This window comes from Cetorhinus maximus, chromosome 8, assembly GCF_964194155.1.
Source record: "Cetorhinus maximus chromosome 8, sCetMax3.hap1.1, whole genome shotgun sequence".
Classification (NCBI taxonomy): Eukaryota; Metazoa; Chordata; class Chondrichthyes; order Lamniformes; family Cetorhinidae; genus Cetorhinus; species Cetorhinus maximus.
Window position 1 is genome coordinate 52,925,331 of NC_135886.1, and position 13,167 is coordinate 52,938,497.

The 13,167-nt window shown below is 44.3% G+C and overlaps 1 protein-coding gene across 4 annotated transcripts in view; it reads left to right on the forward strand.

Annotated features, from left to right (window-relative positions):
• The window catches only part of LOC144683633 (serine/threonine-protein kinase 38), a 78,701-nt gene that overhangs the window by 44,878 nt on the left and 20,656 nt on the right, over window positions 1-13,167 (forward strand). For all 4 annotated transcript variants that reach the window (XM_078546854.1, XM_078546855.1, XM_078546856.1 and 1 more), the window contains 5 exons: window positions 2,093-2,232; window positions 8,522-8,573; window positions 10,192-10,314; window positions 11,110-11,193; window positions 12,652-12,775. In XM_078546854.1, coding sequence (XP_078402980.1) covers window positions 2,099-2,232; window positions 8,522-8,573; window positions 10,192-10,314; window positions 11,110-11,193; window positions 12,652-12,775 — 517 coding nt within the window. In that variant the 5' untranslated portion in view covers window positions 2,093-2,098. Of the gene's footprint in view, window positions 1-2,092; window positions 2,233-8,521; window positions 8,574-10,191; window positions 10,315-11,109; window positions 11,194-12,651; window positions 12,776-13,167 lie in introns of those variants that run through there.

The following is a 13,167-nucleotide window of genomic DNA, read 5'->3' on the forward strand; positions in this document are numbered from 1 at the left end:
TAAGAGCAAGCTGTTGCTTCCCCAGTAAATGGTGTGTGTCATGGGTAGGGATTGGCATTGTGGTTTATCATACACTTTCCTGCTTGAGCAGCATTTTCAGCTGTGTGAATGTAAGGTAAACATAGCCCACTGTTCCCCTTTTCAGGCAGGTTGCAGTTTATTGCTGGGATTCTGGTGAGCTGATGCAATGCCACTGCCCTAGTTTGTGAAGTCCTTGGCCAGTCAGTTTAATACTTGACAAGGATGTAAATGAGAAATTGAAGCAATTGCTTCCTGGTCCTGTTAATGATTGTCCGTATTTATGGGAAGGATGCAGCAAAGAGTCATGAGTGATACTAAGAATAAGGTTTCATAGTAATGCAAAACAGCTCAGAGAATTGGAACAGTTGGAGCAGGGAATCCAAGATATTCAAAGTTAAGAGAAATTTTATGTATAAATATTTCCTGCTAACTGGTGAACCATTAAATGAGGAAATTATCATTCAAAGTATGAAGAGGGAGGCTAAAGGAATGTTTTACCTCATGACTGTCAAGACTGCACCATTGGCTAACAGGCAATTGGCTACATGTTTGAATAGGAGGAACATAGAAGGATCTGGGAAAAGAGCAGGGAAAATTATTCACGTATTCGGCACAGGTTGAAAGGATTCAATGGCCTCCCTCTGAAATGGCGTACTAGGTAACTGGTTCGAGAGCACTTAACCTGCAACCTTTGAGTATGCGCCCTTTACTTCCCCCCGTTTCGGCATTGTGAAATGTAAACCGGAGGAAGTGGAGGGTGACATCCACGGGCTCGGTGCTGTGCCCGAGAGATGCTCCCCACGGGCTCGGTGCTGTGCCCGAGAGATGCTCCCCACGGGCTCGGTGCTGTGCCCGAGAGATGCTCCCCACGGGCTCGGTGCTGTGCCCGAGAGATGCTCCCCACGGGCTCGGTGCTGTGCCCGAGAGATGCTCCCCACGGGCTCGGCGCTGTGCCCGAGAGATGCTCCCCACGGGCTCGGCGCTGTGCCCGAGAGATGCTCCCCACGGGCTCGGCGCTGTGCCCGAGAGATGCTCCCCACGGGCTCGGCGCTGTGCCCGAGAGATGCTCCCCACGGGCTCGGCGCTGTGCCCGAGAGATGCTCGGCACTGTGCCCGAGGGAGGCTCCCCACGGGCTCGGCCGTGGATCAGTGAAGCTCCAGGTAAATTGTGCAAGAGTCCTCTTGCTGACTGGGGGCTGGTGGGTGATGGTGGAGGGGGTTGATAAAGATAAAGCTTGTGCATCCTGAGAAAATTGAACTGCCACAGCTCATTAATAAAGAACCCTGCTGCTTTTGCAAATAGCGCAGGAAACCTGGGCTGAGCTGACACGCTCTGCTCTGCCTCTTGCTTGTTAATTTTACTGAAAACCTGACGGTAATGTCACCTTTATTAAAAATAGAATCTGAACCAGAGCCTTGCAATTATTTAGTGCCTTTACGACCCCAGGATGTCTCCAGGTGCTTTCCAGCCAATGAAGTACTATTTGAAGTGCTCACTATTATAATATAGGAAACATGGCAGCCAATTTGCACACAGCAAGCTCCTGCAAATGTCAACATGATAATGATCAGAATTTATTTTAGTGATTCTAAGTAACAAATATTGACCAGGACACTGCTCTTATTCAAAGTAGTGCTATGGGAGCTTTTATGTCCACTTTGAACTGGCCAATGGGACCTAGGTTTAAAGTTCCATCCAAAAGGTAACACCTGTGACAGTGCAGCACTCCCTCAGTACTGTACTGGAGTGTCAACCTAAATTTTTTGAGCTCTGGAGTCTGGACCAGTATTTAAACCAAAGTCTTCTGACTCCAAGGTGAGTGCACTACCAACTGCTGCATCTGGTCATGAACAGCAAACATCAGAAGGGCATTGTGATCAAAGTTCATAAGTATTCCCCCTCAAAGTTTGAGAAAAGTTGGAGATTAATTGGATATTGACAGTTGAATTAATTGAATTGAGAATCGAGCGTTGGTTTTTATTGATACTGGAACCAAGTGTCACTTGCTGTGTGAAAATCAAGTATTCATTTTAGACTGCATCACTCAATTTGGATATTTCCTGTCTGCAGGTAGCCATGGCGATGACCGGGCAGACGACCTCTTACCCCACCATGAGCAACCATACAAAGGAGCGGGTCACCATTACAAAGGTTACCCTTGAAAACTTCTACAGTAACCTCATTGCACAACATGAAGAGAGAGAAATGAGGTAAGCATGGAACACGGGGATGTTTGTGTACTTACTCATGTTTGTCTGCAGACTGGAACAAGAAGTGTTGTCAACCCACTTACCCCTCCCTCACTAAAAATTAACCTTTGCTTTCACATCCTACTCCACCCAACCCTGTCTCCTCTCTCTGACCTGGGCCCCACCCCCAAGGCAAAAAGCCTTGCACTTTCTATAGTGTCTGCCACTGAGAGGGATGTGCATTGATGTTTTGGATTTTTAATGAGTTTCTTGAATTAAATTAATATTTTAAGTAACACACTATTACTGACTTCTCTCCTGGTGTTAGCCTAGCCCCCTCACTGTCACCCAGTAGCTCATTCCCTTGATACCCTGTGTTACTGACTTGTATCGCTACTGTTGTATTCTAGTTCCCTCACATTGTAACTGAGTGGTCCCTACCTTCAGTGCCCTGTGTTACTGATTCTATGTCTACTGATAACCCAGCTCCTTCACAACTGAGTGGCAGAATAAGCTCAAGGGTTAGATTGGCCTCTTCCTCTTCCTATTGGTGTGCACCTCCAGAGGAGTATCCAAAATAATGTTAAGATACAAGGTCCAAATTGAAATGGGAAAGAAACAAGGGTGCCAGATTGTGTTAGCGTATATTTTAGAAAGAGGAGTGAGCTGGCTGAGATGAGATGAAAAGAGAAGTTGGAACATAAAGTGTAGCTAAACAACAGGATATTTTTAATCAGCTGATTGGAACATATGGAATAAATATATACCTTTAAGAAGGAAAATATTTTAAATTTCAGTGTGTCAGAGGCTGGAAGCAAACTAAAATTGCACATAAGGGTATATGGAGATTAGGGGCATGATAATGAATTAATGTGAGAAAACAAGGAAGTAGGCTAATAGAAATATAAGGAGCAAATGTCAAAAAGCGTGAGCAACAGTAAAGTATTCTATAACTATTATCAGTTTAAAAAAAAGATTGCTAAATAGGAGGTGGGACCTAAACATAAGAAAAGAAATAGGAGCATGAGTAGACCATACAGCCTTTTGGGCCTGCTCCCCCATTGATAGGAATAAGATGGCAGACTTCATCATCAACTCCACTTTGAGTGAGAAAATAACATTAGAAACAGGAGCTGGAGTATTGGTCCTACTCCACCATTTAATAAGATCATGTCTGGTCAACACTTTCCCGCCAGATCCCCATAATCCTGTGATTCCCTTAAGAGTCACAAAGTCTGTTGATCTTGGCCTTGAATATACTTAGCAGCTGAGCATCCACAGCCCTCTGAAGAATTTTCTTCTAATCTCAGCTTGAAATGGCCAACCCTTTATCCTGATTCTGTGTCCTCTAGCCTTGGGCTCTCCAGCCAGGGCAAACAACCTTTCAGCATCTACCCTGCCAGGCCTTCTTAGGATCTTTGTTTCAATGAGATCACCTCTCGTTCTTCTAAACCCCAGAGAGTATAGGTCCAAGCTACACAATCTCTTCGTAGGACATTGCTGTCATCCTAGGAATTAAATTAGTGAACCAGTGTTGTACCCCTTCTAGATTGATGTGAAATACTTGAATAGGTGGGCTCCTTTCATTTGAATAGGAGATTACAGGGCAATGTGATAGGGGTGTATAAAATAATGAAGGAATTGAAAAAAAGAACATTGTGTGTGTTTTTATGTACACTCACACAGTCTGTCATACTGTATACGTGCACACTCGTACACGAACACAGTCACATGTACTCATGCACTCTCGCACACTCTCATCTCGCATCTCTTGCGCACTTGCACACACACATACACACATTGCGAATTATATGTAAGATGTAGGTCATGAACAGGAAAATATTTTACTAGAGATTGTGAAGCTGTGGAATGCGCTACCAGAGTCAATGATTGAAGCAGACCTATGTCAACGTTTAATGGTTGCAAAATGCTTGCATTTATATAACACTTTTCACAGCATCACAATGTCCCAAAGTGCTTCACAGCCAGTGAAATACTGTAGTCTTGTAATATGCACATGGCAGGATTCAAAAAACAGCAGTGAGACAAATGCACATTTAACCTATTTTAGTGATGCAGGGTAAATATTGGTCAGGACATGGGGATAACTCCCTTACTGCCCCTTAATTTGTGACGTGGGGGTCTTTGCCCGAGAGGGCAGACCAGGTCTCAGTTTAACATGTTATGTTAAAGGCAGCACCTTCAACAGTGCAGCAATCCCTCAATACTGAACTAGAATTTCAACCTTTATTATGAGCTGAAGGCCCTAACATGGAGAATGTACAAGAAGGGTGCATAAAAATAGGGCTGCGACTGGTGTGGATGATAAACATTGAATTTTGGCCTGTTTTCCTGTTGTAAGGGGTTCTGCACTGTCCTGTTTCTTTAAAGGGGCTCATTGCCAAGGGATGTTCAGTTTTGTGGCATGAGAACCATTTCCTTCCCCAGGGTTGTCTTGAAAGTTTAGATAATATTTCAACTGTGCAATTTTATTTCCCGATTTTATTCCCTATTTTATTTCCCCATTTATCCTCCAAATTCTCTCGTCCGATAATCCCCCTCCCCAGATTAATGGTTTTGGGTGCACAGACTCTAAACCAGAGGGTTGAGGCCTCCAACCACCCCAGAATGGGGATTTAGGACCCAGCCAATCCCAGATCAGGGGACATTGCTTTCCTATAACCAGTCTGTGCCAACAGCTTAGCTTGGGCTCTCAAACGGCGCTAAATTGGTAAATCAACTGGAATGAAGTGCAACAGCTAGCCTCAGCATCATTGGTATGGGCAGGGTGGGGGAGCACAATGTGACAGGCCTGGCTTAGTGCAATAATGGGCAAGGGCACAACCAGACACAGCCCAGCAACGTTTACCATCCAGGCTGACAGATGAAGAAGGACCTTGTGCAATGTAATAGAGGGGTGATCAGTACCAATGGCACAAAGTGCACCCCCATGAGGTGGAAATCAGAAAGAAAAAATTCAGTGTGAATTAGGATAATCAAAAAACAAAGAGACCGTTCTCAGGACATGCACTTCCTTCTGTCAGCACTGAAGAAACAAAGAGCTGTCTTATGTGTGACTGCATTTTAAATATTAAATAGTTTCTCCACAGTGTTGTACCAATTGTCCAAATTCTAAGTGACGTGTAGTGAGACATTGGAATAGGACAACACCAACCACGTAACTGTGGTTTCCCATTTGTAAGTCAGCTAAGCCCACTTGCAACTTCCCACAGATTGTATACGTGCATCAACAATGGCCAGGGTAGAGGAATAGTCACACATTATTTTTAGACAGATTAACCACAGAAACATTTATCAGTTTGACCCACCTCCTCCCAATGTGTGGGATTTCACCGTTAACAATGGTGCAGGTCAATTCTTAATTTGACTCAGAGCTGCATCGGCAGCGCCTCTTGTCTAAAACCGACTGACCACAGTTCAGCAGCAAAGAAGTAGGTTTCCCACAAGACCTTTGAGAGAGGGAGAGAGGAAAATACCTTCAAAAATTGATGGGAAATAAAATTGCTCAGTTGAAATATTATCTAAGGACTTCCCTGTAGACAACTCTGGGGAAGGAAAAGGTTCTCATGCCACAAAACTGACCATCCCTTGGCAATGAGCCCCTTTAAAGAAACAAGACAGTGCTGAAGCCCTCACAACAGGAAAACAGACCAAAATAGGTGTCTTCAACGTTTATCTTTTTTTTTTGTAAAAATATACTTTATTCATAAAATATCTTCAATCACATTCCAAACGTTTATCATCCACACAAGTCGTAGGCCTACTTTTATGTATCATGACCACCAAGCTACTTGGGATTGTGAGGTTTAAGTCAGGAGTACACAACAGAGAGATTCTGTGCAAATATCGAGGGAGGGTGCAGGACTGAAGGCTAGGGTGAAGACTGGTTCCAGGTTGAATAGTGGACGGTGAGCCATAGAATAGCTTGGGCTGTGAGCAGGCACCTAGGAGATTGAATATAGAGCTGGAGTGGAGCGAAGGCGTTGTAAGGTCAAAGGTGACTGCTTTGTTCTGCTTGTGATTTGATTGCTCAATGAAATGCCATGTGATTAGCATAGACCAATCAGATTGCACAAAAAAGACAGTGGATGCACCACACGTTTTAAATAAGCATTTAGAGCAGTATTGATTGTGAGCAGTGAACTCTCATTGTTGACTCCTAGAGACTATTTTCAATAGGGCTGATCACCGGCAGTACCTGACACAAATGATCACTGTTAATGTGTGTGTGTGTGTGTGTGTGTGTGTGTGTGAGAGAGCCTTGATTGAGGGTGTCAGGACTGGAATCACAACAAAGTCCCATACTGTCCTGTGCTCCTGTGTGCGTGCTCACTCACTCACCTGCTTGGCCACAGGCTGCTGAATAGTGATCATGAGCAGGATCTTTGGCTGTCTTACCCTTATTTCTCTGAGATCTCAGTGAGGCTTTGGACAAGGCCAGAAGGAAAAAAAATAACCAGTTTGCATTTTTAAAAAGTTATTGACATAATGGAAGTTAAACTTGTTGTTTGAAAGGAGATTTCAAAAGACAAGGAACTTTGGCAGTTTTTGTGCTGTGTAAAGATCCTGTTGTATTTAACCAGCCTGGGAGTGATGTGTGGTGACATTGCAGAATATCGCTGTCTGGTGGTGGATGCTAAAAGTGCATATGTATTCCATTTTGTGTTGTACACACTGTCATTATTCATCTGGGCCTAGTTACAGTTAGGCTGCCGTTTAGAGGAAGGAAGGACTGGCGCTATACTGTAATCTGTAATGTCCCTTATTGCACATAAAAATATAAAATTTCTAGTCTCGTTTGATTCCTACCACACGTGACAGGTAATGACTGTCTCCAATAGAGAGTCTAATCACCTCCGCTTGACATTCAGTGGCATTACCATCATTGAATCCCCCACCATCAACATCCTGGTGCCAGACACTCTTTAGGAGCAGCCCTGTTATTGCTGTGGCTATTAGAACAGGGCTGGGTTATGACCCCAAAGCCTGTCCACCATTTAAAACTCAAGTCAGGAGTGTGGTGGAATACTCTTCACTTTGCAGGATGAATGCAGCTCCAAAAACACTTAAAAAGCTCAACGCCATCCGAACTTGGGGACTGCCTGATTGGTGCTCCATTCACCATCTTAAACATTCACTCCCTCCTGCACCAATGCCCAGTGGCAGCAGTGTGTACCATCTACAAGCTGCACTGCAGCAACTCATCAAGCCTCCTTGGACAGCACCTTCCAAATCTGCGACCTCTACCACCTCGAAGAGCAGCAGCAGATGCATGGTCACACCACCAAGTCCCCCTCCAAGTCTCTCACCATCCTGACTTAGACCTATATTGTCATTCCTTCACTGTTGATGAGTCAAAATCCTGGAATTTCCCCCCTCATCACCACCTTATCGAGAGAAACTAGGAACAGGTAATAAATTTTCAGGCTTTGCTAGCAATGCCCGCCACAGTGTTCATGTTGGAAAGGTATTGTATACAAGTTATTTAATTGTATGCAGGTGGTGGGGATTCACTTGTGCTGTTATAAATAGGAACAGACTGAGACTGGGATTGTTGGGTTAGGGAGTCCATAGTTTTGTGATGTTTATCTCTAAATCAAAGCTTATAAAATTGTGTAAAGATTGGATCCAGTTCTATCCTTCGCCTCTGAGTTGGAATAAATGTGTGACTTGGAGGGGATCTTGGAACTGTTGGTGTTCCCATGAACTGTCTGCCCTGGTCATTCTAGTTTAGGTCGCGGGTTTGAAAGGCCCGGTTGAAGAAGGTTTGGTGAGTTGCTGAAATGCGTCTTGTAAATGGTACACAGTGCAGTTGGTGATAGGGGAAGTGGATGTTTAAACTGGTGGATTGGCTGCTAAACTAGGGGACTGCGCAGCCCTGAATGGTGTTAAGATTCTTGAGTCTTGTACCCACTCTAGAAAATAAAATACTGTATAACCCCTGACCATGAATCTGGTTATAGAATGATACTGATGTACAAAGCAGTGTCCTAGTTAGGGGAATGGTGTCAAACTTGTATGTTAAATCTTACGTGTACTCATTGACATGATGCAGCCTATGTTAGTGGTATGTTAACAGAATAGCCCACAAAGTAGTAATTAGGATGTAACCCACAAATTAATTTTCAGTTTAATTGCTTTTGATTTTTTCATATTTTATCCCTATGTCCCAACCCCCAGCTGCCTTTTTAACGCTGACTTGACCAAATGTTTGAAATGGTAATTCTGCCCAATACACTGAAAATGTTCATTTACCTCGAGACTTTTTGTTTCCCCATTTCCCCATTAGGCAACGGAAGTTGGAAAAAGTAATGGAAGAAGAAGGCCTAGGAGATGACGAGGTAATTGTTTTTAATTTGCCTTAGTTTTTGTATGGCTGGCCGAGCTAGCTCAGGTGAAGTGCAAAGCCCTGTGACCACGTAGTCTTCTTTCAGCAAACTCTGCTGGCCTGAAACTCACTAGAAATCTAACTAGTTCTTGCATGAAGGCTGGGAGGCCTTGGGTGTTGAAAAAAAATGACTTGCATTTCTGGCATGCTTTTCATGACCCCATGAACAACCAAAGCACTTTACAGTGAATTAAATATTCAAGTGTAGCCATTGTTATACTGTAAGAAATGTGGCAGCCAATTTGCACACAGCAAGCTCCCACAAACAGCAATGTAATTACGCCCAGATAATCTGTTCATTCTGCCCAAAAGACCGGGGAGAAACCAGCCTCAGCTTCTCTTTAGGATGTTTTACATCCATCAGAAAGGGCAGACATCTCGTAACAAATTAGCGTTGGGGATGTCAGCCTAGATTTTGTGCTGAAGTCTCCAGAGTGAGACTTGAATCTGTGACTTTGACTTTGGTGAGAATGCTATCCACTGAGCTGTATCGATGAGACATAGAGCACATACTTGTCTGTTAAATCGTGTGTGGTGCTAGAATTGTGATAGATTTCTCGTCACTTGTACTTGTGCAGTTTTCCTTTGTACAACTGTCTAACTAGAAACAGAAAAACTGTCAGTCCAGATAGAGTTCTCTTCAGTTGTGATGCTGATGTGATGCCAAGTTCACGCTGGGCCTAGTAGACCAGCCAAGTGTTTGGTCGGCTTATTGTGAAACCAACCAGGATCTCAATTATAGGTGATTAGGGAAGGGAACCGACAAAAGTTACTTGTACCCTGATTTGTACATGATGCTGGATTAGCATTTGCAGTAACAGGGGTAGGCTATTCAGCCCCCAAGCCTGTTCTGTTATTTAATCAGGTTACAGCTTAACTGTACGTCAACTTCATTCCTCGACATGGTGACCCAATGGAGTTGTTTAAAATGATAAAAAGATATGATAGATGCATTAAGAAAGATACAATGACCTGTGTACCAGGTACTGTATAGGGCCCTGTGTGCTGCACTTGTTCCCTGGTGTCTGACACCTGTGTTTATCGCAAAGAGCTGTTTAGTTGAGGGAGTCCCTTCAGTCCATCTACCCATATTTCCATCGTAACCTACTTTACTGCTCCCATCACTTCAACTTGAGAATGATTTGAGAGATTTCTCCTGGCCTTTATTCATTCCTAGGACTTGTGCATCACTGACAAGGCCAGCATTTTTGCTCATCCCTAATTGCCCTTGAGAAGGTGGTTGTGAGCCACCTAATTAAACGTAAGCAATCCATCTGGTGAAGGCACATCCACAGTGCTGTTAGGAGGGTGTTCTTGGATTTTGACTTGGTGCTGATGAGGACTGGCGATATTTCCAAGGCAGGGTGGTCTGCGGCTTGGAGGAAAGCCTGGAGGTGGTGGTGATCCCATGGGCCTGCTGCCCTTGTCGTTCTACTTAATAGAAGTTGTGAGTTTGGGAGGGCTGCTTTCCTACCTGTTTATGATTGCAATATTTGTAAGATTGTGCTGTGTAGAATACCAAGAACTCTGTCCATGTATGGTTTTGACTGCGTGTTCCTTGGTGACTCTAGAAGCGGATGAGAAGGTCTCAACACGCCAGGAAGGAGACAGAATTCTTGAGACTCAAAAGGACCAGACTGGGCCTGGATGATTTTGAATCCCTAAAGGTCATAGGTCGAGGTGCATTTGGGGAGGTAAGACTGATCAGACCCACACTTAAATCTGAGCACTAGATAGGACACTGAGGCCATCCACAGATGATTCTTAGTGATTTATTTGGGAATTGAAAAGTCAACACCTAATGGAGCATGTGGCATTTGCTGGGTGTGCATTTTGGGACTGTGCTGTCTCCTCAGTCTATAACTCGCCCTATGCCTAGAATCCATTTTAATGTAACTTTGAATAAACTTTTGCTCAGTGGTGAGTTGCTGTTACTGCCAGTCAGCATTTAAACACTTTCTGAAGTTCATTGAATTTAGCAGGTTAAGGAAATACTCGCGTTTATATAGCACCTTTCACCAACTCAGGATGTCTCGAAGTGCTTTACAGCCAACGAAGAATTTGAAGTGTGGTCACTGTTGTAAGATAGAAAATGTGGCTGCCAGTTTGTGCACAGCAAGCTCCCCCAAACAGCAGTGTGACAACCAGATGATGTGTTTTTGTGAAATCACTTGAGGAATAAATATCAACCAGGACAACTGAGAAGCCCCTGCTGCTCTTCAAAATAGTGCCATGGGATCTTTGACGTCCACTTGAGAGGGCAGATGGGGCCTTGGTTTAACGTTTCAACTGAAACATGGCATCTCTGCCTCTGGAACACTCTTGCAGTACTGCACTGGGAGTGTCAGATTATACACTCAAGTCTGGAGTGAGATGTGAATCCAGGCGAGGGTGCTACCCAATGAACCGCAAATAATGCAAGGTAAATGGGCTGTATACAAATTAAATAAAATGAGACCCAGTTGGTGAGTAATATTTACCATTTACAGGTGCGCCTCGTACAGAAGAAGGACACAGGTCACATCTATGCCATGAAGATCTTGCGCAAGTCAGACATGCTGGAAAAGGAGCAGGTAAGGTATTTTGAAGACTCTTTGAAGCTGATTTGCCATCTTTTACTATTGGTGTTCTGTCCCCTCCCAAACCTGGAGAGCCTGTGAGAGGTTCTCCACTTCTCCAGAAACAAAACCACCTCCTGCACCATCCATGGCTGATGCCAATGCCCTGTCTGAGGATTATATACTATTAGTGCTGAACAGGGCCGAGACCTTGTCCTTGGTGTGGCTGGATTGGGATGAATGTGTGGGTCAGTGCTTCCATATATTGACCCTCCTTGCTGGTCATGTGTTCACAAATATCAGTGCTAACTTTAGTTTGCTTCTGATGAGAGAAAATGAGCAGCATCTTGTTTGAATGTACATGAGACAGCAGCAGAAAGATTTCAATGATTTGTACCGCTGATGAAGTTGGAGCTATGTAACATCAAGGTGAAGTCCAGGTGCCTCTGTCTGTGTCACTGGTGGTGGGACCAATAAAAGTATCAAATGTTGAAGTGAATTGGCAGCAGGATATTGGTGTTTTACATGTCTATCCAGGGACTGTTGGGAGAAGGGAATGGGTTGGAAGGGGTGTCTGATTGGGATCAGGTTGGGTGATTATCGGGTGTTGGCTGCCTTGTCTGGGTAAGTGAGCTGCCAGTGCCATTCTGACATTGGACCTGTTGGGCACCAGTCCACATCTCACAGGCATGTCTGTCAGGATAGGCGTAGTTCAGTGTGCACTGATAAGTGCTCCCATCTATAGTCTGGTTTTTACTCTTGCACCCCCTCTGCACTAAATGCTTTACTATTCGATGGTAGACCACGGTGAGTCGCCTGCAGCAGCAAAACCTTTTTCTTGTTGACTTTCTGGGAGCGCTACGTGATGAGGCAGTTCTTGCAAGCATTCTGTTTAACCTTGTGTGTTTATTATCTGACTGCAGGATTCCGTCTAGTGTCCCCGAAGTCCCCAGCTAATATTACCAGCAGATAAGATATAATAGTCAAATCTATTGTCTGTCAACTACCCTGCTAGTGCATTGTAATGGGACTGTCTGCTGAGGTTACTGAGCTACACTGACCAGAGGCCCAGTTTTAACCCCTGCTATGTGCTGGGTTGATGGTGGAGTTAGTAAAGCTAACCCTTTGGACTGACGAGGGCTGAACAAAATCAGCCAGTGACCCCAATCCGGCCAGTGTGTTGGGTGGGGATGGGAGCCCGTGGCTGTTGCCCACCTGCCAGGTACCTGCAGACCAAGATTGGTATGACTTTGATCTGGAAAGCAGCCAGTGCCTTTGGAATTGTATCTCAGCATTCAGGAATGGAGCAGAGAAATTTGGGGCAGCAAGAACGCTTGACTTTCTCACACACACACACACACACACACACACACACAGAGTGAAACATCCACCAGTCAATTCTGTCTAGCTATAACACACTGGTACTGACACCACAAGCATCATTGGTTTGTTTAATGTGTCTTTCTGCATTAGGTGGGGCACATCCGGGCGGAGCGAGATATCCTTGTGGAAGCTGATAGTCAGTGGGTGGTGAAAATGTTCTACAGCTTTCAGGACAAACTCAACCTCTATCTGATCATGGAGTTTCTTCCAGGAGGTACGTGCTGGCTCTTTTCATACCAGGCTTACAGTGGAAGGAGCATATACTTCTAGTTTGCTTAGCTGCTTCCAGGAATAGGAGAAACCATTCAACCTCTCAAGCCTGTTCCACCATTCAGTTAAACTATGGCTATCTCTGTTTCACCCAAAATAAAAACAGAAAATGCTGGAACAACTCAGCAGGTCTGGCAGCATCTGTGGGGAGAGAAACAGAGTTAACATTTCAAGTCCGTATGACTCCTCTTCAGAGCTGCTGTTTTACCCAACTTGGTTCCAAAGCTCTTAATACACTTGCCTAACAAAAACCTACCAGTCTCAGTTTTGAAATTTTCACTTGACCCTCAGCTGTTTGAGCAAAGGGAGTTCCAGATTCCTGCTACTCTTTGTGTG